This window comes from Aethalodelphis obliquidens, unplaced genomic scaffold (genome assembly GCF_003676395.1).
Source record: "Aethalodelphis obliquidens isolate GAN/ISIS:26980383/991018 unplaced genomic scaffold, ASM367639v1 scaffold26, whole genome shotgun sequence".
Taxonomy (NCBI): domain Eukaryota; kingdom Metazoa; phylum Chordata; class Mammalia; order Artiodactyla; family Delphinidae; genus Aethalodelphis; species Aethalodelphis obliquidens.
In genome coordinates this window covers 21,548,908-21,575,876 of record NW_020837970.1, presented here as the reverse complement: position 1 = coordinate 21,575,876, position 26,969 = coordinate 21,548,908, and the positions used below count along the sequence as shown (strand labels likewise).

General features: G+C 55.2%; 1 protein-coding gene across 1 annotated transcript in view; it reads right to left on the bottom strand.

The window, feature by feature from the left end:
- LOC113629360 (uncharacterized) overlaps positions 1-26,969 on the bottom strand; it is a 121,968-nt gene that overhangs the window by 16,531 nt on the left and 78,468 nt on the right. The window contains exon 4 of the mRNA XM_027123777.1: positions 25,781-25,829. Coding sequence (XP_026979578.1) covers positions 25,781-25,829 — 49 coding nt within the window. The remainder of the gene's footprint in view (positions 1-25,780; positions 25,830-26,969) is intronic.

The following is a 26,969-nucleotide window of genomic DNA, read 5'->3' as shown; positions in this document are numbered from 1 at the left end:
CAGCTGCTGAGACCGTGCCAGGGGCTGGCTCACAGCAAACCATCTCAGCGGGAGGCAGGCAGTGGGCAGGCATGTGGGGAGGGATAAGATGTGCCCACACGTCCTGATGCTCCAGAAAGGAGAGCGAGACAGAGAGAGAAAGACAAAAAAAATCCAAGCTCGCCCCTCTGATTGTTACTTCTCAGTACTGGGCTCTGGTAAGCCCCTGAGCCTGGCCCTACCCACAGCAGCCTCGGCCGGTCAGCCCTTTGTGGCTGACCCCTGCTGCACCCAGGCTCAGGACAACTTGACCTGGGTTGTGGAGGCGGGGGCGGGGAGGGGAGTGGCCGGCTATGACTGGGTCTCACACACGGGGTTTCTGGAACTCAAATCATGGAATTGAACTGCTAGAGGTGCTGGCAGGGCAGGGAACCAAACAGCATCTGTCCCCTGGCATCTGGGGTCCAGGCATCTCCCAAGCTGACCCCTTCAACATCCTCCCACACTGATCTTCCCCAAAATTCAGACTCCCGTCTTCCTGCCAGCAGACCATGGACGTCCAGTCACACCTTTGCATCTTCCTCTGCCTGGAAAGCCCTTCCTCATCTCTCTATCCAGATTTCGATCTGATCAAGTCCCACTTCTTGCAGGAAGCATTCTTGGACTCCCCAGCCCCAGGGAGCTCCCAGGGAGCAGTACTCTGTTCCCATCATTGTTTCTGCAGGTGGAGGTCAGCACACCTGGGAGATGGGATGGAGACCTGGTGAGCATAGTTGGAGCGCTGGCAGCAGACCAAGCCCATGTGTGTGGTGAGCGTCCAGCACCTCCTGCTCCTTTGCTAGTCGCGTTCTTCTGAAAGGAGGGTGGCGGTTGGGGGGAGACACCCTCCACCCTCAGATGAGCCTCAGTCTTAGAGCCAGGCGGGATCCCTGCCCCTAAGATTCGCTGGCCTGATGAACGAGATCTAGCCACGAGGGCCAACCCTCCTATTATCCAATCATTGAGCAAATCTGCACCAGGCACCTGGCGCTGCTTGGGCCCTGGGGGTACCAGAGTGAATAAGCCCGGCACGGTTCCCTGCTTGACTACTGGGAGAGAGGACCGCACAGATAACATTCCTTCAAGCTTGCCTGCTCAGGGCCCCCCAGGTCTGGGCGGTGCACAGGTGAGGGGAGGGAAAGCTTTGTGGTGGCTGTCCAGGGTGCTGAGAGGGCTCACAGTAGGGCCACCTGGACCAGACTGGGAGGGCTCAGGGATCCTGGAGACAGATGTCCTGGAGGAAACATGTCTGTGCTGAGATGCAGAGTGGGACAGAGGCTACGGGAGAGGTGTGGTGGCAGGGAGGGTCTCGGGCACCTGGCACTAAACCCCAGGAGCCCTGTCCTCCCACTCAGGGGCCTCCTCACCCAGACTCCACCCCCAGCTGCGGACCACCTGGCCTGTGGGGGGAGGGAGCTTGGTGTCTCCTCATAGCTGTCCTAACACTGATACAGCAGCCCCCCTCCCAAGACAGCCACTTTGCCAGGCTCCACGGACGTCACTGACATTTCCACATGCCGCCATCTCCTGGCTGTGGCCCATCTAACTAGTCAGTGGGGGCTGAGGCAGTCCCTGGAGCCTATCACAAAGCCGAGAATTGAAAAGTTCAGGATGGCCAAAAGGCTCCATGGTGGGGGTGGGTATCTCCAGTGAGGGGCACCCTGATGCCCTCTCTTCCCTCCCACTGCAACTCCCCCAATATGCTGGTGACCTCAGGGGAGGGTGAGGCTTAAGGAGTGGCCCGGGCTGTGCCCACAGCTCTGGCCTGGGCACGACTAGGAGGGGAACCAAGAAAAGGGAAGTAATCATCCCTGCAACCAGCCCCAAACACACACACACACACACCCCTGGGCTGGGGAGGGCGGACAGTGTATGAGGGAGGAGAGCCACACCCACCCAGGGCCACTGAGGGATGCTGGGGAGCCATTCCTCAAGTCACCAGAGTGGCCACTCGGTCCAGCATTAAGCAGAGAGGAGAGGGAAAGAAGCCCCCACGGCCAGTCTCTTCTGGGAAAGGAAGCAGTGTGGATTCACTTCCCACTACGCGCCAACACCAGGTGTTCCACGTGGGCAGCCATAGCCCATCTCACTACACCCTTGAAGCAGAAACAATCCTGACCATTCTGCAGGTGAGGAAGTTCACCTCAGAAATATCACATGACTTGCCCACGGTCACACAGCCAGGAAGAGAGGGGCTTAAAATCAGGTCAGCACTGGGGCAGCAAGGGGTTTTAGCCAGACACAAAAGAAATCCTCCGAAAGGTTGGAAAAAACTTGATGATTCCAGGAAGGCTGGAGTCCCTTCTCAGAAGGCTGCTGGGGAAGACTGGGTAAGAGGCTGAGGGCAGGGACTGGACCTATTGACCCCCAGGGTCCCGCCCCACCGTGATTTTCTTTGACAACTGGGCAAGCCGCACATACCTCCCGGAGGGTGGGCTCGGGGAGAGCTAGGCAGCCCCTGAAAATGGCTGGGGGAGGCTCTGACCATCGGAGCATAGGCCCCCATCCAAGGCCGCCACCCCCAGCCCTGGCCACTCTGCAGCTCTGCTCTCTCTATGGGAGGCTCTGACCTCCTGAGGCCACCAATAGTGACAAGGGTGCCCAGATCCCAGAAGAAAAGGGACTGGAGAGGATTAAATGGGAGAGAGGAGGAGCTCAACCCTAGTGACCAAACCAGCAAGTGGTAAACCCTCTGGAGGTTTGGACAGTGCTGGGCACCAGCTCATCCAGAACCTCCTTCTTGTGCAAGATAATTACAGTTCTTCCTGTGTAATGAGATGGTTTTTAAAGGCCACTCAAAAGAAATTTCCTATAATGAGGTGAAGGGGTTTAAAGTATTATACATCAAGGCAGCTGGTAATTGGTGGGACCTGGGCTGAGTCCTGGAGTGGAGTGATGGGAGTTCCATGTCTAAAGGCAAGAAGATGAAGAACCTAGGGGCAGGACAGGAATAAAGATGCAGTCATAGAGAATGGTCTTGAGGACACGGGGAGGGGGAAGGGTAAGCTGTGACAAAGCGAGAGAGTGGCATGGACATATATGCACTACCAAACGTAAGGTAGATAGCTAGTGGGAAGCAGCCGCATAGCACAGGGAGATCAGCTCGCTGCTTTGTGACCACCTAGAGGGGTGGGATAGGGAGGGTGGGAGGGAGACGCAAGAGGGAGGGGATATGGGGATATATGTATACGCATAGCTGATTCACTTTGTTATAAAGCAGAAACTAACCCACAGTTGTAAAGCAATTATACTGCAATAAAGATGTTAAAAAATTAAATAAATGAAGGCGAGAAGAGCAGGAGGAGGGATGCCAGAACCTGGGAGGTAAGACGGACACTCTGCCAGAAATGTTCCTGCAACAGCAAAAGGTGTCCCGGAAGAGCAGACAAGGGCATGGGAGGCTGACAGAGCTGGGGCTGGGCAGGGGATAATTTCTGGGGGTGGGGTCACAGGGTGGCGTCAGGAGAAGGAAAATAAATGTACTGGTTGAACTGTGTCCCCCAAATTCATGTCCACCTGGAACCTCAGAATGTGACTTTATTTGGAAACAGGGTAATTAGCAATTGCAGACATAATTAGTTAAGATGAGGTCATACTGGATTAGGGTGAGTTCTGATCCAGTGACTGGTGTCTTTATAAGAAGAGGGAAATTTGGACATAGACACACAAACATGAAAGAATGCCCCGTGAGGAGGGAGGTAGAGATTGGAATGATGAATCTACAAGCCAAGCAATGCCAAACAACCACCAAAAGCTGGGAGAGGCAAGAAATGTGCATCCTTAGAACCTTCAGAGACAGCATAGCCCTGCCAACACCTTGACTTCAGACTTCTAGCCTCTAGAACTGAGAAGATACGTTTCTGTCGTTTTAATCTACTAGGTGTGTGGTAATTTGTTATGGCAGCCCTAGGCAATTAATACAATGACCATTCTAACAACTGCAACTATCCAGCAATTAAAAAGGCAGCCTCGGGCTTCCCTGGTGGCGCAGTGGCTGAGAGTCCACCTGCCGAGGCGGGGGGCGCGGGTTCGTACCCCGGTCCGGGAGGATCCCGCGTGCCACGGAGCGGCTGGGCCCGTGAGCCATGGCTGCTGAGCCTGTGTGTCCGGAGCCTGTGCTCCGTGGCGGGAGAGGCCACAGCAGTGAGAGGCCCACGAACCGTAAAAAAAAAAAAAAAAAAAAAAAAAGGGGCAGCCTGAAAAGTGGTGAGCACCTCACCTCTGGAGGTGTGCAAGCAACTCTGGGAGTGTCCCCATTCCTCCCGACCCCGTACTCTGAACAGATGCCAGGGCAGGTTCACACTTAGTCCCCCATCTGACCTTACTGTATGCAGTCCAGAGAACTGGATAGGAAAGAGTTATCATTCCCATCCCACAGATTTGGAAACTGAGGCCCAGAGAAGGCAAATAACCTGTTCAAGAGCACAAGGTAGCCAGTCAGTGCCGACCACAGGCCTGAAATCCTGGAATCCTGAATGCCAGTCCTGGCCTTTTTCAGGTTCATGACCCTGAGTCTTCCTTCCGTGCTTCCCCTGTCTCTAGACTCAACTGTAGTTCAACACCCTGAAAGGCAGAGAAAGATCCACCGTCTCCCTGAACCCAGATGTTCCAGACTGAAAGTGACGTCACTGCTGAAAGCCTTGCCCAACTCTAAACGGAAACTTCTCAGCAGCACTGTTGGCCGTTGCATCCTGGTGCCATCACTAGCCTCTCACACAGCATTTAGCTAAGAGAGGGAGGTGCCGAGACCCTCACTGAGCACCTACTCTGTCAGTGCAAAGCCCTTGGCACAGGGTGGGGTGGGGCTGAAAACCAGGGAAGGCAGGTTACTGAATCTCCTTGGGGACCCAGAGTCCATGCAGATGAGACCACCCAGCAAGACCCCATAGACCAAGTGTGACCTCTGGCTGGACGTCCTAGGTCCTCTTCTGGGGCCTCCGGAGGAGGAGCTGGACCTGGAAGTTGAAGGATGGGAGGCGACAGTATGGCCTTCTCCAGCTCCTTCCAGGCCCTGAGCCCCGGTGGACTGCACCGCACCCCAACCTGCATCTGGCACGTGGCTCCGTCTACCCCAGGAGGAGCAGCGTGGAGGCCCCCAGCTCTGGCACCAAACGGAGCATGAGCGCAGCCAAGCTCACCAGCCAGGGCAGCCAGCTCTTAATGCTGGTTAGCTGGCACCGCAGAGCAGAGCCGAGGGCCGGGAGGAGTGGGCTTTGAAGTCACCTGGTGTGAACTGTCCTGCGGGAACAATGGGCCACCAGCCGGTGGAGAGTCTCGGCTCTTTCTAATTAGGTGCCTCTTTGAACACGGAGGCATCAGATTAATGAGGTTTACAGAGCTCAGTTTCATGGCGTGGCCGGTGGCCTCTGTTCTCTGATCGCAGTTTGATGCCAAAACCTTGTTCTCTAAATCAAAAAGTTTCTCCCGAAACTCTGCTTTCTGACGTGCCTTGGGTTTCTGCTGGGTGTCTAAAAGCCTTCACCTCCATCCCATCACTCCCAGTGCCAGCATTTGTTTCGCTGAAGAAGACTTCACAGGGCTGTGACACCTCACACAGCCCGCCTGGGAGAGGCAAGGGGCGGCTGGGGTAGCCCCATTTTGCAGAGCTTGCTGGCCCAGTGCACCCCGGGGCCAAGAGCCCCCCTCCAGCCTGCAGGCCCCTCCGCTTCAGCTCTTGGCGGCTTCAGGCGTGCTGGGCCATAGAGAATCCACTGGCCAATCTCCCACTGTTGGCATCTGTTCACAAGCCTTAGGGACAACTGGTTCACCAGTCTTGGAGAAGATTGAGACATCTCAGGAGCCAGCCTGCAAGGCCTCGCCCTCCTACCTCTTCTGCTCTAGCGGAAGCCTCCTCCCCTCCCCCGCTCTGGGCCTTTGCTAGTACAGCTCCCCTCTCCTTGCCCCCCACCCCCAAATGCCCCTCTCTCTAAACTCACACGACCCTTCAAAACCCAGCTACACCCTTGCTCCTCCTTCGCCACCACAGTCACCAGACTTCTTTCGCCCTCTGAGATCTCCCAGCCCCATATCCCTGTCACCTTGAGCAACTGTTCCTTGCCTTGTATTCCATTGTTTAATGCTACTACCTTGACTCATTATTTTGTCCTGTCTCCCCTGTGAGACTGTGGCACAGGGACAGGAACAGTGTCTGTGTCAACTCTGTGTCCCCCACAGTAAAGACTGGCTGATAATAAAGGTTCTACCCGCCCTTGGCACTCTGGGATACATAGAGAGGAAAGATACCATCCTGCCCTCAGCTTCCCCATCTGCCAAATGGGAACGAGACCCTCATCCTGCTTGCTTCCTGGGGCTGCTGGAGCATCCAGGATGACCCTGACAGAAGCATGTGTTTGGGGGAAGTGGGGCAGTGCAGTGGGTGGGGTACCCCTGGAGCAGGGCGGTGGGCTCTGGCAGGGAAGCTGGGAACCACTGGGGCTTGGACAAGTCAATGCCTCTCTCTGAGCCTCAGTTTCCCTATATGTAAATAGGGTTGGCTCCAGGACTCACAGAACGTGTGCATTAACTCACTCAATCCTCGTACCCACCTCTGGAGTAGACACTGTTACTAGCTCCGTTTCACAAATGAAGAAAGGCCCAGAAAGGTTTAGAAAACAGCTTATAGGTGGCTGGAAGCAGGACTCAAACCCAGCAATGTGCTCGCTCCTGAATCTACCTTCTTCACCACTCCACTGACTTTCAAGGGGGCCCTGGCTAAGCTTCCACAGAGCCTATCATTTATGAAGCTTGTTTAACCTCTCTGGGCCTCTATTTTCCCATCTGAGGGGTGGGTGCACAGTGACACTCTGTAGATGGTTTCTGCTAGGCCAGGCAAGGCTGGCGTGCTCCCTGCTCCTCTGAGTCCCTTCCAGACCTCAGCTCCAAACCTCTCCCACCTAGAATTTTCCTGCCCTTTGGATGCCTACCCCATCGAGCTGTGCCTCGCCCATCTCTTCCTTCCAACTTCCTGGCCACCCCTCCTCACCCACCGAAGGTTCCCATCTCCCTCCGAGTCTCAGCGCTTGTCATCCTCTTGGTGACTTCTCCATGCTAGGGAAGACCAACTCTGGAGCTCTCCGTTCCCTCACCTCCTGCCTCCAGTGACTTTTGGCTTCCATGCCCTCCAGCTTCCATCCCAGGCTGTAGCCTGGCCCTTGTCTCCACCACAGCATCTGACCAAGCCTCCCAGCCCAGCCCACCTGTGCCTCTGCTTGGCTCTCTGCCACCACTGAGACCTTCACACCTCCCTCTCTCCCTCACTGCTCTTCCATCCTCACACTCTTTGCCTAGCTTGGGTTCCACGGTCCATCAGTATAATAAATCCTTCAAGCACATCGCCCCCCTCTCTCCCTTGGCCACACTTTCATGAAACCCATGTCTGGAGGAACCCAGTTAGCACCCTCTTGACACGTATAGCTGGAAAGTCAAATGTGATTGGAAAAAATGAGCCCACCATGCAGGCTGTGCCCTCCATGAGCTCAAAGTCTCAGAATTTGAGTGGTCCCAGGACTGCCCAGCAGTCCCAGCTTGTGTCACGGGCTGGCTCGCTTTCCTGCTCTCCAAGATGGCAATGTCTCCCCTACCGCACTTACCTCATACCTCCCATCTCTGTCTGACCCGTCACTCTCAACTGAGCCCTCCCTTCAGTCTCCCTGAGGAAGCAGAAGCCGGCAGATGTGAACTCCCTCAGCTGCCTATGGCAGATTCCCGAAGCCCACCTGCTTCTGCCTGTATCCCCTCTTCCTGCCTGAGGAGGGGTCACGCTGCCTGTCGAAGGTTAGTTGCTCCACTTGGACTCTGAACCGATCACCTCTGGTCCCAAGAATTTGGTTCCCACCACTGTGCTGTCTCTTGACATCACCCATCTTGCCCTCTACTGGATCCATCATCCCCACCCCCAGCAGCAATCATGTTCTGGTATCTCTCATCCTTTTAAAACTCCTTCCTTAATTATGCTGAGTTTAAAAAAACTCAATCTCAGAAGGTTCTATACTATATGATTCCATTTATATAACACTCACAAAATCACAAAACTACAGAGATGGCGGATAAAGTGGTGGTAGCTGCGGGGGAGGGACGGTGGGGGAGGGGAGGGGTATGTGGTAGCACAGGGAACCTCGTGGTTATGGAACAGTCTGTCTTAACTGTGGTGGTGGTGGTTACAAAGCTACGCATGCAATACAATTACACAGTACTGATGCACACGCACACACATGCACATGCGCGCACACACACACACACACACAACTGGGAAATCTGAATAAGGTCTGTGGCTTGTACCAATGTCAGTGACCTGGTTTGATATTTGATGTGTATTACAGTTATACAGAACATCACCGCTGAGGGCAGCTAGGTAGAGGGTGTCCGGGACTTACACATTCTTTGGATTTTCCTATGACTCTCCCCCTTCCAGCCCCCACTCCATCCACTTCTCTTCCTCTCTTCACAAAATTTCTAGGAAGAGTCAACTACACCCTTTCTCCCTTTCTCTCCAACCATTATCCTCAGCCCACTTGAAGCTGGATTCGTTCATCCCTTCACAACACTTCTCTCATCCAAGCCTGCCATGGCCTCCGTGTTGTCAAAGGAAATGGCGGTGTCTATGTCTCCATCTTACCCACCCTCGCAGCATCCTCGACCATGGCCGACTTTGCCCTTCTGTCTGGAAGCCTCTCTTGGCTTCTGAGTTGCCACACCATCCTGGTGTGGAGCTTTCCTTGCTCTCCCTGGATATGCCCCGTCAGTCTCCTGTGCTGGCTCTTTCACCTCCAGCAACTCTCCACGTTGGGGAGCCCAGGGCCCAAGCCTGGGTCCTCTCTCTCCACCATCCACATCTCTTCCTGGGCGATCAGCACTTATGTCTATAAACACCACCTACAGCTTCTGGTTCCTGCATCTCCATCCCCTGCTCAACTTTCTCCCTGAGCTCCAGCCTTATGAACCCAACCATCAGTGGACATTTCTGCTCCAGGAGGTGGTCAGAACCAAACTCCTATCTGAATCCCAATCTCAAACCTCATCTGGTCCTCCGCATCTCAGAAAATAGCCACAGCGGCTGAAGTCAGAAATCAAGGCGTCCTCCTTGCTTCCTTCATGTCTTTCCCCCAACTCCCAGTTCTGCCTCCACAATGGGTCTGGAATCATCTACCGCTCCCCATCCCCATGGCTACCATTTTGGCCCAAGCTTCCATCACTTCTGCCTTACCCTGTTTCCCCTCTTGGTCCCTCCTACAGCAGCCAGAGAACTCTTTTTAAATCCTAAATCACATCAGTCACTCCCCGGCTTAACCCATCAAGAGCTAGCTGGACGTTGCCCCTTGGAAAACATCTCAGCTCCTCCCCACAGCCCCAGAGTGCCATGCAAATGCCCTCATGTGAGGCCACCTCCCTCCCACCACACAGTCTCCTCTTCCCAGCTCAGGGCCCTCTCACAGGTGCTCCCTCACCTGAGAGGGAGCTGGGCCTCATCTCACAGGTGACCCCATTCATCCCATCACTGCACCATTAGCAATTTCGAATCTCCTGTTTGCCTTTATTTTGTTTGTCTTCCTCACCCACCAGCCAGAGGGAGTTTGCACGTCAGTGCCTGGTGCATGGTAGGTGCTCAGTAATGCTTGTTGAGTGAATGGACAAGAGCTCCCTGGTCTCCTCCAGCAGCATCCTCTCTCCCCTGAGGAGGCAGGCTTGTCTGCACATGGGGGAGGGTGCACGTGTCTATAAATATCCACATACTCCACTCTCCCCAAAACAGTAACTGTTACCCAGATGACTCGATGACATGATAATTTCCCCACGTCCTGCTGGGAGCTGCTTCCAGCAGTAAAAGTTTGCTGTTTTATGGCCCCAAGAAGACATCAGCTGTAATGTACTAAAATTATAACCTAGTAGAATCATCTGTTTAAATACTCTGGAAACCAAATACTCGGGGCTGAGCACTATTCTGGATTGTCCTGGATGCCAGTGGTGGACCTGGTTGTGTGGAACACTGAACGCTCGGGACTGGGCACCAGCCTATTCTATAGGGTGACCGTGGTCACAGGTGGAATGCGGCGGTGCCGTGCATCACGTCCGGCACACTGCAGGCACTCAATATAGCGCAATTTCCATTCCTTTCACACGTCAGTCGGGCCCACTCAGCATGGGCCCGTTGGGCAGGGCATGGCCGAGGGGGTGTGCGGTGTATAAGGGATGAGTTATAGCAACTGGATTTTAGCTGAGCCTGAATATCACAGTTAGAGTGCAACCATGTGAAAATGACATGAACTGTCCTGAAAGGTAGTGAACTCCTGTCAGTAGAGGTGTCCAGCAGAGCAGGACACTGCAGGGGAAGGGTTTGGACTGCCTGCCCTTCTCCAGCCTTGCAGCACTGGGACTTGAGCCACGAGTGGAGGAGAGCTTCAGGGTCAAACAGACACGCATTCAAATCCCACCTTTGCTACAGACAGCTTGGGTGACCCTGGGCAAGTCACAACTCAGTGCTCAGATGCAGTTTCCTCATCTCCACAGAGAGATAACATATACAAGATGTCTGCATGTAGTAGGTGCCTACTAAATGTTTGTCCTTCCCCTCCCTGCTTCCCTCTGAATCAATGTAAGCACAACCATCTGGGCCTTGGGACTCTCCAAATATTCTTCCTGCCCTTGCAGGTCCACCCTCCTATCTACCTGAACCCTAGTATTGGCACCACCTCCTCCAAGAAGCCTCCCCAGGCTGCTCTGATAGACGCTGAGCTCCTCCTCACTTGCAAGCTGTGTCGCACACCAGGTGTTGGAGGCTGGTGGGTCTGGGCACATGTGCCTACTGCATCTCTGGTGTCTCATGGTTTGGGGATGGGAGCTTGCTCTGTGTGCGTGTGTCTTAAACAATGATGACAGTAAACATTTACATTGCACTTACTATGTACCAGGCACTTTACAGGCAACTAACTCATTAATGTGTACAACAAAATTATGAGGGAAGCACTATTTTATCTCTATTTTACAGATGGGGTAACTGAGGCTCAGAGAGGTTAAGTGACTTATCCAAGGTCACACAGCAGTAAATGGCAAAGCCAGAATTGCACCCAGGCGGTGTGACCCCCAGAGTCTGTGCTCCTAACCTCGACCTGCACCATTCAGCCTCTCAGTGCAGACGTGGTTCCCCGTGTGAGCTCTTTCACAAGTCCTGCAGAGGGTCAGAAGTCATCTTAGGTGAACAGTGGTGGTGCTTCATGACCCTGGAGGCCAAGACACTTGCATAAACACTCACACACAAACGTATATACAGATGCAGGCATTAGTGAACATGCAGACTCATGCACAGAAAAGGAATGAAGAGCCATCACTACCAGTCCCTCTGCCCGAGAGGCTCTCACCTCTCCCCTCCCCAAGCCACCATGGGCAGGGGAGTAACAGAGGGAATCTCAGGCACTGCCCACCTCTGCTGTCAAGTCTATCCTAGATGTTAAAAATCAAATCCTCATCTGCCCATGTGGTGAGATCCATTTATTATACAGGTGGTGACCTGGAAGCTCACAGAGGCTCCTGTTAGGTCACACAGCAAGTCAGGACAAAACTGGGCCAGTGCCCAGACCTAGGAAGCTCTCAACAAACGCTTTCTCACACCATCCCAGGGTCCCCTCAACAATCTCCAATTCCAGACATCTCCTCTATTCCTGCTTGCTTTGAGCAGGACAGAAATAAAGGACAGAGATGAAGAGAAGACAAGAAGAGAGAGGAGAAACAGAGGCAAGAAGGAGAGAGACTTGGGAGAAGAGAGGAGAGGAGGGGAGCAGCGGGAAACACTGAGCAGTGAGCTACAGGGAGCCCGGCTCAGCTCACCAGCCCCCCTCGCCCGCCCGAAGCTGCCCGCCTCCGAGAGGAATACAGCGAGGCGGGGGTTAACTCTCTGCTGTGGAGCAGAAGATGAGGTTCCAGTTATTAGCTGATTTATTGCTCTGTCCTCACTCTGCGCGCAGGTCCTGGAAGGAAATGTTCCACTCAAAAGCATTAAGCGTCTTCAAAGAGCAGAGGCATTAAAAATTGAAATCATAAAATAGACACGTAAATACAGTGGAGGTGAGAGGGGGGCAGCCTTCTAGGCAGGCTGAGGTAGGGGCGGCAGGTCCAGGTCCCAGCAGGCCTGTGGGGCCGCCACACGCATGCCGGAGCCGCCACACGCATGCAGGGGCCGCCACACGCATGCAGGAGCCAACTGTGTCTGCTGAGGCGAGGGGGCGGTCCTGCCCAAAAGGGGAGCACGGGCATTGCTCACAGTGCCTGAAACCCCTCCATCAGCATACCGTGTCTTAGGGGTCGGAATTGTCCCATCTTTGAAAACACATTCCCTCTTGGTAGAGGGACAGCCCCGGGGCCTGTCAGATAATGGGAGGAGAGAGAAGGGAGGGGAGGCAGACAGACTGCAAGGGCTGAGTTGACCCCACCTTAGCCAGAGTGCTGGTGGGAAGAGGAAGAGGCAGCCCTGGGAGCCTAGGGCAAGCGCAGCTTCTTCTGTGCCAGGGCCCAGGCTGCTCTGTGCGAAGGGAGCCCCGGCAGACAGGCACCTAGTCCCAGGCCCTCCTCAGTGGTGCTCAGACCCCACTGCACAGCCGGGCTTTGGTTGGGCCATGTGGGGACTGGCCCACCCCCAGCCACGGCTGGGCCTCAGGGGGAGTGGACGAGGAGGGTCCCTGCTCTGCCCTCAGTACATCTGGGCAGGTTATACAGCCCATGGTCTCTCCACACAAGGGCTAGCGGGCCGGACAGCTGCCAGTGGGGTGCAGGGCCCACCTAGAAACCGGCACCCAAGAGGATACTCACTAGCATCCTGAGAGGGCCGGCTCCCAGCACAGTCCACACATACACACAAGCACACACGCACACGCCTATGGGGCAGATCCTGCCTGAGCAGCATCTGTGATCCTGGCCTAGGCAGAGGTGAAGAATCGAGGCTGAGAGACAGTGAGGCCAGGCTCGGAGTCACACAGCACGTCGCTGGAGACCCAGGCCCAGAACTCAGATTTCTGCCATCAAGTCCCCGCTCTCATCCCCTTCCAGCTCAGCTTCACTGGGAGTGGGAAACAGGTGTCATCCCCACCTCCCCCTCTTCCTGCCCTCCCTCCGTCCCTCCCTCACTCCATCTCTCATCCCTGCACAGCAACAACTATCCCACTTTATTAGGGAATGCCCCCTGCTCCTTACCCCCCAGCTAACCCTCCTCCCCCCACTCTCCCCACTCCCACTCACCAAGGCCAGGATGGGGTCATCCCCCAGGCTCACCCCTCAATTCTAGAACCACTCCTGGCCCGGGCACCTCTTTCCCCCATATGTAATTTTTCTTAAATGGGAGCGCGTTAATTATCCCTATGTTTTCCAGAGGAAATAAAGAGCAATTAGAGAAATAAGTGGTTCCTTTTTTTTTTTTTTTTTCGGTATGCGGGCCTGTCACCGTCGCGGCCTCTTCCGTTGTGGAGCACAGGCTCGGGACGCGCAGGCTCAGCGGCCATGGCTCACGGGCCTAGCCTCTCCACGGCATGTGGGATCTTCCCGGCCCGGGGCACGAACCCGTGTCCCCTGCATCGGCAGGCGGACTCTCAACCACTGCGCCACCAGGGAAGCCCAATAAGTGGTATTTTTATTCTCCAGCAGACTCAGCAGCACGGTGCCCCATCCCATCCCCGTCCCGATGGCCAGTCCAGCCGCCTGCCAGCTCTGCTCTCTTGCCCTCTCTCCCTACATCCATCCCCACGTGTATGTGAGCAAAGTGCCTGCCACCAGGCCGCCCAGCAGCAGGTCGCCTCTTGGAATCTGCGTGAAGAACCATAAATTGCTGAGAAAGGGCCTCCTTCCCCGCGCAACAGAAGGTTAGAGTGTTAAAGAGAACAGTGAAACTGTTTTTATTAATCAGAACTGCTATAAAGAAAGCATTTTAATTAACATAATTATCCCAATTGAGAAAAGCAGTCCTTACCCCATAGACACTTTTCAGACTAAAGATGCAAGCTGTCACAATCAGTCATAATTAAGTAAAAGCGAGCCACTTTCCTCTCGCGCTCCCCTCCCCTCTCGGGCACCCGCTCCTCCCTAGGTTAGATCTCAAAGTGGAGACGAGGCAGATGTCACACCTTCAACGCACGGCACGCATGCTCTCACACCCCGGCTGCCTCTTGAGCTGCATTTCAGAGAGGGTGTGCCCGCCAGGCCAGTGGGCCCTGCACCATGACCTCCTCTCACGCCTGACCTCAGAAGGGCCTCCCCACCTCCTAGGGAAGGAAGGAGACCCATCTCCAAAGGCACCCACCTCACCCCCTGCTGGCTGACAAGTCCTAGAGCACTGTCCCTCCCGGACACCTGCAGGGACTTTCCTGGGTCAGCAGGCCCAGAAGGAATAATTGGGGAGGACAGCCAGTGGGCACCCCAGACCATCACCCCGGTCCAAGCTACCAGCCCCCTCTCACCTGGATGTTCACCTTCACCCCCTAACTACCTCTCCAATCCACTCTTGACTCCAATTCAGGCCATTTCCCCCACAAAACAGCCAGAAATCTGTTCATACCACAGATGTAAGTGTATAACCCTCCTCGGCCCTCATGGAGGCCTGGCCCAGCCCCCTTCAGCCACATTTCCCACTACTCCTCCCCTGGCTTTCTCCACTCCAGCCACACTGGCCTTTCTTCATCCTCCTCAGCTCACATGCTATTCCCTCTACCTCCTGCCCTCATCCCTCCAGCCACCACCTACCACCCTCTCAGCTCACATGTTCATCCTGCAGTGCTCAGCTCATGTGTCACCTCCTCAGGGAAGCCCTCCTTGACCTCCTGGACCTGGTCCATCCCCTCTTAAACCCTCTCACAGCACCGCATATCCGCCCCTTGCTAGTGTGCACACCGTGGCCTTACAACAGTGCTGTGATTCTTTATCTAGCCTTAGTCTCCTCTGTTCAACTATAAACGTCATGAAGCAGCCAGACCCTTTATTATTTTGCTTGGATTGTATTTTTGTTTGTTCACTGTTGTGTCCCCGGTGTCCATCACAGTGCTTGGCTTGTGGTAAGTACTTAAGAGATATTTGTGGAAGGAAAGAAGGAAGAGAGGGAGGAGGGAAGGGGAGGGAGCCCCGGCCCATGGCACTCTCTAGGAGACTGTCACAGCCCCCGTGTCAGCTGAGGGCATTTCGAGGAGGTAAGGGGTCACCCCAACAAACTGTGAAACTCTCCACTCCCCTCGTCCCATCTGGGCGTCATTACTCTCCCCATTTTACAGATATGGACACTAAGGTGTAGAGAAGCAGGATATGCCCAAGGTTACAGTGAACCAGTACAAGAGTCTGGGTCTGTCTGATCTGAGAATGCCTGCTTTGAGGTGGGATGAGGAGGGAGGAGAGAGAGACAGGACCACCCACTGTGGATATAGTGTCCCCCTTGGGCTTGGGGGTGCTGAGAACTGCTGGGAGCACCTCTTAGGATGTGTGACCTGGGACTTTTCAGCCCATCTGAGCCTTAGCTTCTCCATCTGTGAAACGGGTGGTCTGGAGCAGGGGACATCCTCCGCCCTCCACCCATGACTCCCACTCCACCCCACCCTGACATCTAACACCCCCAAAGCTTCAGACCTCCCTCCTCCTCCCCCACAGAGCTGGCGATGCTGACAAACGCACCTGCTCACAGAGTACGTGCCACCCTCTGTGGCCATACAGGGAGGGGGAAACTGGGAGCTTGCTGCTCCCGAAACAGCACCTACAGTGTGACACGCGCATAGGTGACACCACAGGTGTATTTTACCCCAACATGCTTCAGTTTCCTCCCTGAAAAGGTGCTTATTTTTCAGTACATCTTAAATAGGAGCCACAAAGTGTATCGTCAGCTCTTTTTAAATGGCTTGTTAATGCTCCTGTAAGGCTCAGCACTGGCCGGAGGAGACAGCTCACTCCCGGTCCTGGTGTGGCCTGGACTCCCTTGCAGCCTGCGCTCTGAGCACACAGCTGTGCTGAGTCTTGCACCGGACTCTGGCATGGCCAGGAAGCCTAGGAACTAGACACTCCTCGACAAAAACATGCCCAGATCCCTGCTGGGGTCACAAGATTTGACAACTCTTTGGAAATGGCTAGGAGCCGAGTTGGACCCTGCCTGGCGGAGGAAAGAGGAATGAGCACCGGCTTTATAGTCAGGTGGCCCAGGTTCAAATCCCTTCTTGGCCACGTACCAGCTGTGTGACCTAAATCCAGTTGCCAAACCTCTCTGAGCCCCAAGTTTCCTCATCTATAAAATGGCAATGCTAACGCCTTGCCTCAGGGCTTTTTTGCAGAGTGAATCAGGTAATACATACCAAGTGCGAGGTAACGTTCCATTTTTAAGGTGTGGTAATGGCATTATGGTTATGTTTCTTAAAGCGTCCTTACCTTTTAAAGATATACACTGAAACATTTATGGATAAACTTATACGATGTCAAAATACCCAGCGGTGGTGGGTATAGAGGAAACCAGTCTGGTCATGAATTGATGCTCGATGATGAGAATGTGGAGCTCCGTAGACTAGTCTCTCTGCTTTCGGACAGGTTGACATTTTCACACTGAACCATCACACAGGCATCCACTAGGTGTTCATTAAATCCAGGAGTGCACTCTCCCAGCCGCAGAAACCTTGGACCCCTTGTACAGCAAGATTCAGAGACAGGTGGCAGTAAGACAACATAAAGCACCAGGAAGGCGCATGGGGTGGGGGGCTAAACCTTCATAGAGGTACCCCCAGAGGCTCCTGCAGTCCACAGAAGGAGAGACAGGCAAGTGAGGGGCACCTATAACCTGGAAACTTGGGATCCCAGGGGAGTCAGGCAGCCTCTGTTTCAGGTCCGCTGTCCCAGCTGTGTGACCCAGGGACTATGGCTTTCCCTCTCTGAGCTCCAGTTTCCTATCATTATAATAGGGGTGGCAACACCTCACCCCACTTGACACATCTGACCTGCCCGGGCAGCAGGAGCCTAGCCTGAGGCAGGTGCTTAATCACCCTTCTACTGGCCCCACCTTCCTCAGCAAATTTAAATACAACCATCTTCAGCTACTGAAGGCTGGGGTGGGCAGACCTGCTTCCCACTGGGCACAGGGATGCAGACCTGATAAGAGCCATCCTGCCCTCAGGAAGCTCCCAGGGATAAAGTAATTTTTTTAAACCACTCTGTACCCAGCAAAGCCTCAGGAAACGGGGCTGAGAGGACTCCAGGCCTCAGGAAAAGAGGGACTCCGGGCCAGGAAAAAGGCAAGGATGATAGTAGTAATAGGAACAATGATGATGGGGCCTGACTTACTGGCACCGGGTCACAGCCTTCACCTGCACCTCTTGTTCTATCCTCACCACCACCTACCAGGTACACGGTACCATTATCCCCCCCTGTAGCTGAGGAAACCGAGGCTCCGGGGGAGATGTTGCAGCAAGAGAGTGCAGAGCCACGCCTGAACCCTGCCACCCAAGTCCAAGGCCCAACAGGGTGGGGAGATGCTGATCCCTGCCACCCAAGTCCAAGGCCCAACAGGGTGGGGAGATGCTGGGGACACCTGGGCATCCCAAGGGGCCATCAGCAGAAAGTGCTGTGTCTGGGAGCCTGCGGCCCCAGCGAAGCCAGCCCTCTCCAGGCCTCAGTTTCTTCATCTGTGAAATGGGGGCAGGGAGACCCCAGCCCCACCTAGCGGGCAAGAGGGGAAAGCAGCACAGGTTGGGGAGGAGGCCACATCTCGAAGGTTCCAAAGGGAGCCGAGGCGGCTGTGAGGTAAGTCGGGGCGCGGGGGTGGGAGGCGAGAGAATGAGACAGATCTCTCAGGCTCCGGCTCTGGCGCTGTGATATTTTCCCCGGGTTATATTTTTAGATGGACTACTTTCTCTCCCCTCCCCCCTGCCTCAGTAGGAGGAAGAACACAGAAATAGCTGGGTGTGTGTGTCTGAGCAGCTATATATAGTGGGCACAAACCCTCACCCAGGGCATCTCCCACTCGCTGCCCCCTGGAGAAGGAGCGGGGAGGGGTGGGGGCCCTCCTCTTGCCCAGTAGCCACAGAGTCTGCTCGGCTTCCCTGGCTCCCTCCAGGCACATCCCTCACCCCAGCACACGCATGTGCACACGTACACACAGCCAGACCCGCATCACCAGTGACTGCCGGCTCGGACCCGAGCCTCAGGGGGCGTTGGAGAGGGCCCGGAGCAGCCAGCAAGCCCTACCCGGGAGGGTGGATGGGGTGAGGCGGGAAAGGGGGTGACTTCCAAAGACCTAACTCTAATTCTCTCTGCCTCGGGTTCGCTGGTCTACAGACTGCGATCAGGGCCCTTCCTTGGACTTGTCAAATCTTCAAAGCTGTGGATACTCTGACACTTCAGCATCCTTAGCAGAATATATATCTGAAGTCAAACACATTCCCCCAGAGGCATCTGTCTGAGTCTTCATTGCTCAGATGTGGCAACTGAGAGCTGAAGGTCACAAGCAATCAGTGGCAGAGCCGCTTTCTAGCTTCGAGCTCACCTCTCTGAGCTCAGTTCCGTCATCAGTAAAGTGGGGATACGGTTGGCACCCACTTTGTGGGCTACTGTGAGGAACAAATGAAGTGAGGCACATGAAGCCACCATTCCATAATGAGGAGGGGGGCCACGAGCTCCCAAGGGCCAGAAGTACCCCACAGCCTCCCTTGGCCAGAGGCCCCACTGGGCCAGGCTCCAGCCTCATGGCCAGGGGCTGGTCCATTTCCACCCAACATCCCACCCTGGCAGGTCTCTACAAAGCTCACACCCAGCCCACAGTAGGTGCTTCCCAGATGGCAGGCGGACCCTGTTACTACCTACCCTGGGGGAGCCTGAGCTGGAGTCCTGGCCTCCTCTCCATCCTCCCACCGGTCACATAAGCTATGGTGGAGGATCAGGGTAGAAGGATTTACCCTCATGACCACTCCCCTCCAGGTGGTGGGGCTCCCGCCTGGGTATCGGAAGCTGGTTTGGGTGTACCCAGTCCAGAGGCAGGTCTAATTGAGCTTAGCTGATTCCCTGTGCGAGGACCTGAATAGGACAAAGAGCCCTGGATGGGGGATTCAGTGACTGGAGTCTGAGTCCTGGATCAGCCATATGAGCTTGAGGGTATCAGTTCCCCCATCCATACAGTGCCCGGAGTGGATTCGTGGTCCCTGGGAACCTTCGGGCTCACAGTCAACTCTTAGCACAGCTGACTCCCCACAGACAGACTTACAGCCATCATCATTTTGAACCCTCAAAATTCCTCTATGGGAAGGAAACAGTGGTCATTTTACAGATGAAGAAACTGAGGCCCAGGGAGGGGAAAAGGCCTGCCTGGGTCACACAGAAAGCTCGTGGCAGACTGTTTAACCCCCTGGCTCCACGGGCAGCCTTGTCAGAGGTAGAGCCTGCATCTGCCAGGCCTGGGGAAGTCAGGACACCTGGGACACCTGTGCTGAACCACTGGCTCGCAAGATTCCTGAACATGTGCCAATGGACACACCTCGAGGAGGAGGTGTCCAAGCTGGCTCCAGCACAGCACTGCTGCAGTGTGTGTGAAAGTGGCCCTGTCCCCTTCCTGCACCCATCCCCTGGCCATTGAGTTTTTGTACCCAAGTGCAGAACTTCATTTTTCTACCCCTAAGATTCCATTTGGTTTGGTGGGTTTTAGCCCAGAGCTTCCATCAGCTGAGGACCCAAGGTGAGAACCACCTCTCCCTGGCAAATGTGGGACTCTGTGCCTTCGTCTAAGTCACCAGAAGATTGGGGCAGAATGAGGCCAGAGCCCTAAGGTGCCCCACTGGGGACCTTCTTCCCACAGACCAACATCCAGTGTTGCCTCTTTGGGCCCTTGGCCCTGCCCAAGTCCTCCTGAGCGCACTGTCACTGGGCACCGGTATCTGTCCCGTCACAGAGTCTCTGAATCCACCCAGAGGCCCCAGCGGCCCTGGAGATGGGCATGGAAGAAGCCTGCCTCCCTGCAATGGTCCACACCACCTAGTGGGGCCGTAGGCCCCTGTCCTGCCTAACCAGGCCTGGGTACAGCAGTGCCTAAAGAGGGGAGGAGGAAGGACTCATGACCAGGGCAACAGTCATTCCCCAGGGGGAAAGGATGTGGGCCTGATGGACCCGGGTATATAGATATTGCACAAGAAAGAAGAAGCTTGCAGTTGCTACAGCCTATGTTCAGTTTCAGGACATCCACATGCAAAAAAAAAAATGAGCTGGACCCTTATGGTACACCATATACAAAAATTAACTCAAAATGGGTTAAAAATCTAAATGTAATCCCTGAAACTATAAAACTCCTAAAGGAAAACATAAGGGAAAAGCTTCATGACATTGGACCTGGCAATGATTTCTTGGATATAAAACCAAATGCAGGGCTTCCCTGGTGGCGCAGTGGTTGAGAGTCCACCTGCCGATGCAGGGGACACGGGTTCGTGGCCCGGTCCAGGAAGATCCCGCATGCCGCGGAGCGGCTGGGCCCGTGAGCCACGGCCGCTGAGCCTGCGCGTCCGGAGCCTGTGCTCTGCAACGGGAGAGGCCACAACAGTGAGAGGCCCACGTACCGCAAAAAAAAAAACAAAAACAAATGCACAGGCAACAAAAGCAAAAATAGACAAATGGGGCTACATCAAACTTAAAACCTTCTGCGTGTCAAAGGAAACAATCAACAAAGTGAAAAGGCAACCTAGTGAATGGGAGAAAATATTTGCACATCATATATCTGTTAAGGGCTTAATATCCAGAATATATAAAGAATTCCTATGACTCAACACCAAAAACTAAATAATCCGACCCAAAAGCGGGCAAAGGACTTGAAAAGACATTTCTCCAAAGAAGATATACATATGGGGGGCGGGGGGATGAGGAGGGCCCTCAAACTGAGCCTCTTCAGACATGACCCCCAGATCAAGGCTGTTTCTCCTCACTCAGACTGGGCCCCCTTCCCCTCCACCCCTGGCTGCCCCCTCACCCTCCCAGTCCAGCCAGGCCTGGTGGTGATAGATGCTGTCCCAGAGCAGGCATTTCAGGCAGCTGCCTCTCCCGCCGCCCGGCAATATGATTAATGCTTAGCCTGCCAGGAGCCCATTCATCACGGCCATGGACATCCCCACGAGCGCAGGGCAGATGGGCTGCACTGGGGCCTGCCTGAGTCCTGGCCCACAGAGTCTTCCCAGGTCCCAGCCAGGCCAGAGACCAAAGCCTCGCTGAGGGGTGGGGCCCAAGTGATGGCCACATAGGGAAGAGGGCTTTCTGCAGCCCTCACCACCTCACTCCTGCCCCTTCCTTTCAGCCTCCAGGGAGGGACCTCCAGGGGCAGCTCTAGGGGATCAGATAGAGCTAATGGGAACACCACCCCGCGTACTCCTTCCCAGCTATGTGGCCTTGCAGACCTCATCTTCTCTTCACAGCTCAGCTTCCATATCTGTAACATAAGAGCAGTAAGAAGCTGCCGGCTGGTTCAGTTGAGGTGACTTATATCACGTGCTCCCCTGAGGCCTGGCCTGCAGCAGGGCTGGGGCAGGATCCTGACTCCTTAGACCTTGCGGGGCTCTCCTGGGACTGCCCACTGAGCAAAACCAGAGCTGCGCCCCACCACCCAGGTCAGAACACTGCCCCACAACTGCATAGTCACTACACCCGCTCCGGCCTCAATTTCCGCAGCAGCAGAATGGGCATAATAAAATTATCACTAACCCACGCTTGGCCTACAACGTCTTAGCCACTGATCGTTTTTATTATCCTGGGGCGCTTTCCAGCCCACCTTCGGCACCCCCCTCCTGGCAGGTAGGCTGGGTAGGGGGCTGGACAGAGTCACGGGAGGCCTGTGCAGGAGAACAGGCTGGGCCCGGGCACCAGGCTCCGATGTAGAAGCCGCCCCCAGGTGCCAATACCGTAGGAGGTGTCAGGGAGCCGCCCTACTGCCCCAGTTTCCCAGAAGTGTCCAGCCGAAGTCGGGGAGCGAGGAGGACGTGCAGTCACATATGCACATCCAGGACCACGCATGACCACTGCCCGGGACAGTCAGAGCCTAGCACTAGAGCCCCACCCGTTCCTGGTGCCCTGCATGCCCCCCAGGGCAGAGGACACAGGTGGGTTCAATCCCACCCCTGCCTCTTCTGTGACTTGGGTCAACTCACCTTCCCCACACGGGCCTCTGTTTTTCGTATGGCAACAGGGCTAGTGACATCCCTCTCCTGTATGAGGAATGAACAATGCTACGTGTGTGAAAACTGTGCCAGGTGCCTGGCAGTTGGCATGTGCCAGGTCTTTCTCCTTCCCCTCTCTCCTCCCTGTCTCCCACCTCCACCTGCCAGGCCTTTCAGGCCAGCCCCGTCGTTACCACTGCTGCCCCCCCCCCCCGCGCCCCATTCAAGCAGCCTCCTCATCTCCTCACAACTTGGATTTCACCCCTCTGTGCCCATCTCCACCCTGGTGTCTGAAAGCACCAATCACCAAAGCGGGGACAAGCTGCCTCCACCTCATACCCAGCAGTGCCCCCGGCAGCCTTCAGTAATTGATACCCAGAGGAAGGCAGCAGAAAAGAAGCCAGAGCCGCCACCCCAACCACAGCCACAGGAGCTGGAGGACAGAGATACCACTGGCTTCAGCTGGAGCTGGCTCTGCTGCCCGCCCCACCCATAAGAGCAACCGGCTACCAATCCTGGCAATAATAATAGCTCCACTGACGGGGTCCTCACCACGTGACAGGCCATGTTTAAAGGCTTCTCATGCATCCTCTTATCCAATCTTCCCAACATCCCTATGAGGAAGCGACTGTTATGCCCATTTTACAGATGAGGAGAACTGAAGCACAGAGACGTTAGGAAACTTGCTCGAAGTCACACAGCTCACAAGCAGTGAAAACAGTATGAACCCAGGTGGTCTGGCTCAGAACTTGGGCTCTTAACTCTATATTTTTCTGCTAAGTCCATCCCCCAGCACCACAGAAATGCCCATGACCGGAGATCTGGTGGGGAGAAGGGAGAAGGCCATGGGGTCTCCCTTCTGTGCTGTGTTGAGCTGACTGAGGTGAAAACCAAGGAAACAGAGCAGTATTTGAAGCAGAGACACTGACTTCTTAAAGCTGAAAATTACATCCCCAAGAATAGGATGTCAATTAGGGCATAGGCCTGACACCCAGCCCCATCATTCCCCTGTTTTAGAAATGAGGGCAGTCACAGCTTGGGCCTGCATCTCAGACCCACATGAAAAAGGCCAGTGAACTCTGGCAGCGATGATAGAATCGGGGTGGGTGCCTGGCAAGCCCACCAATCCAGCCAAGACCCTTTCCCCAGGCCTCCTGCGCTCTTCTGGGGGGGGCCCAGGCCTCTTCCGGAGTGGCCCTCACACTTCTGGTCCCCTCAGATGAGTGTACACCCCTTGGTGCCCACGTGGGGCTTCACGTGGGGCAGAACATTGGCCAAGGCTGGCCACCACCCACGCCCAGCCTGGACTGCAGATGGAGCCCGTGCCCTGGTGTGACCTGCGGAGCTGCGGCTCCTCCTTCTGCCCCTGGACAGAGGCTGTTGTAACTGTGGCTCACAGACTTGCATAAGGCCTCCCCGCCAGGCTCCCCATGCACCACACACACACACGCACGCGCGGGCACTCTTATCCAGCACAGGTTTCTTCTATTCCAAAGATTTCTCGGGCCATCCCACAGTCATAAATAATCAGACATGCATCGGATGCCAGCTCCAGGTGTGCCAGATGCCATCCCTTCAGGTCTGTGGTCAGCCTTGTGGATTTGAAGCTGTCCTTCCCAGCCTACCCTTAGTAGCATCCCTGCTACTGAATCCCACGTCTGGGACAAGCGCCTGGAGCTTGCTCTCAGTCAACTGAATGGGGCTAGAGCCCACTCAGCCACCCAAGGGATGGCGGGCTGGGGAAGGCAGCCAGTAAGGGCGGTTACTGTGGGCTAGCTCCTAAGGGTGGGGACAAACTCTAAGCAGAGGGGCTGTCAGTGTGCAGGCACAGAGGAGCGGGAAGTGGGTCGTGTCTAGGAAGGATAGATGTGCCCCGGAGAGGGAACCTGAGAGAGCAGACAAGTGGCTTCATCTTGCAGCCCCGCTGATTGTGGCCTCCTGGTCCAGACAGGAGTCCAGCTCCCACCCCACATACCATGGCTTCTCTGGAGGGCAGACCCCAACTCCTGGGGGCCTGGCCAGGGGACATGGTGGCCAAAGGTGTGGCCTCTAACCATGCCTCTCCCCTTGGGAGGCCCCAGACTGGGAGGAAAGGTGCAGAGTAGTGGAGAGTGATACATAGACTGTGGGACTTGGAGGGAGAACGTGAGCCAAATTCTACCTTGGCCGCCAGGGTCCATCCCCACCTCTCAGCTTCGGCTCTAGGCTCCTTTCCACCTCTAGGAAGGGAACAAACTGCTCCCTCTCATGAGTTGTTGGTAAGATTAATGAGCTAATTAAAGTGTGAAAAATGTTTCTTGTAGACTTAAAAGAGGTGATCAACCATGGCAAATTAATAACAATTAACACCCCTCCTCCAGGCAGTCTGCCTGGATTGGGTCCACTGGGCACAGTTTTCCCTCGCAAGAATGGCAGGAAGGCTGTGCCGGCCTTCGCAGGAGTGTCTGAGCCGCTGTGGGCTGCTCTTCTCTGTTCCCCAGAGTCCTGCAGACTCTTCCCGATAACCAGACCCACCCTGTGCCTGGCCCTGGGCTCTGTGTTCACAGAACTCAGTCCATGAGGCAAAATAACTGGTGTGTCTTTTAACATTTACTGAGCATCAACTGTGTGCCAGCCTCTGTACCAGTCCTTCTCCATAAAACACAATGCCCGGAAGGATACACGGGGAGGAGCCCCCTTTCAGAGATGAGGAAATGCGGAGGAGTGGGTCGCACAGACAAGGGTGAAGCCAGAACTCCAGCCGGTTATCTCAGTTACCCCTGTCCTGGGCTGTGTAGCAAGGTTAGGCTGCCAGACGAGGGTGGAGAGCCAGGGAGGCCCGCCCTCAGGTCCCCCACTGCTCCCCACTGGCTGCTGCTATTGCTGTGAAAGGCTTTCGGGGGGAATGGGGCCACCTCCCCTACTTCACACCCCTCTGCTCCCTCCTGTGTGTGGAGGCGAGGCTGACTCCGCAGACACACTTGGGCCCCCTGACGCCAAATTAAAGCCAGAACCCTCTTAGAAATCATTCACTCAGCAAAGCCTCCTTGGAACTGCAGTCCGGGGAGATACAGGGAGCTGCGGGGAAGGAAAGCACCTGCCCCGAGACCTGCTGGGGCCTGCCTGTGCAACGCCTCATCAAACAGTGTTCCCCAGACCCAGGAATCGTGTCCCCAAAATGCTCACTCATTGAAGAGCACGGCCAGGCCCCCAAAGCCTGAGCTCGACCACCTAGAGCACCTACAGCCTAACTTAGACCTTGGCCTGCCCCCAACAGGCAGGCCCACCTCCCCTGAGTGGCCCACAGCTCTGTCCCCTGCTCAGTGAGGGGCCTCCAGGGTCCCTCCAGGGTCTCACTCCTGGCTGGTGCCTCCGCCAGCAGCCCCCAAACCCCAACAGCGCCCATGACCCTGACCCCTCAGACCAAGGAGCCACCCTCCTCTTTTCTTCCCCAAAGCTGATTCCCAAATCCTTTTTTTCACCCTGCAACTCAACAGGACCCCCAGGAGCATGGCTGGAGGAGGGCAAAGGTGGGCTCCAGGAGATGGAAGAGGAGACATGGTGGCAGAGAGGGCCGAGCAGAGGGAGACAAGGCCCCTGGAACCTGCCCTGCACGCACACACCCTAGGGCCCAGACTCATCCACCAGCCCAGACAGCTGCTGCTGCTTACCTCTTGGGGGGTTAGCGTGAGCGGGCTCAGGGGCTCTTCAGAGGGACACCTGCAGAGAGAAAGCAGAGAAGGGGTGAGACCGCAGTCAGATGGAGACCAGCAGACTCCTCACCCACAGGACCCATCTGGCAATCAACCCCACCAAACCTCTGCCCACAGCCCGGGACAGAGGGAGCAGCAGACTGGGCAGCCAAAGGATGCCAGACTCACTCCAGGGTCAAGAATGCACTTTCTATAAAGCAAGTACCTGGCTGCAGCTGGCTGGGGATGGGCCTCAGGAGGGATGGAGCTGGGGGGAGGGGTGCTCCCTGTGGCAGGCCCGAGTGCCCATAAACAGAGAGCAGCTGTCTCCACCTCGCCATACCTGTGGGCTCTCTGGCCCCTGGACACACAGGACTAAACCTCAAATTCTCCCTCCTGAGGTCAGATGTGGTGGCCACAGGGAGCACCCAGGCCCTCTCCTTCATCTCTAACTGGGACCTTGACATGGTCATCTCAGCTTTGTCACTGGCTCGCCCCATGACCCTGGGCCGGCCCTTCCCCTCACTGTGCCTCGGCTTCCCCATCAATACAAGTAAGTGCATCAGAGTTACCTGGAGGGCTTAGGAAAACATGGCATGCTGGACCCCACCCCCAGAGTTTCTGATTCAGCAGGTCCAGGGTGGGCCTGACCGGGCCAGCTCCTCGGTGCTGCTGCTGCTGCTGCCATTTGGGGATCACACTTTGGGAACTGCCAGTCTAGATGTGTCTGGCCTGTAAAGTGCATAGTCCACACCCTCAAGGAGTTCATAGGCTGACTGAGGAGACCACACTCATGTGCACACACGGCTGATTCAAAGCAGCCACCGCAGGTCAGCTTATATTGAATAGATCCGATAGGTGTGGGATATGGGCCAGTGCAGTCATGGAAGGCTTCCTGGAGGAGGTAGAGACTAAATTTACTATCTTTACATATTGTAGTCTTATCACTATACAAGTAATACAGGCGTACCTTGTTTTATTGCACTTCACAGATATTGTGGTTTTTACAAATTAAAGGTTTGTGGCAACGCTTCATCGAGTAAGTCTGTCAGCACCATTTTTCCAACAGCATTTGCTCACTTCATGTCTGTGTCACATTTTGGTAATTCTTGCAATATTTGAAACCCTCCACCAGCAAAAAGATTATGACTCACTGAAGGCTCAGATG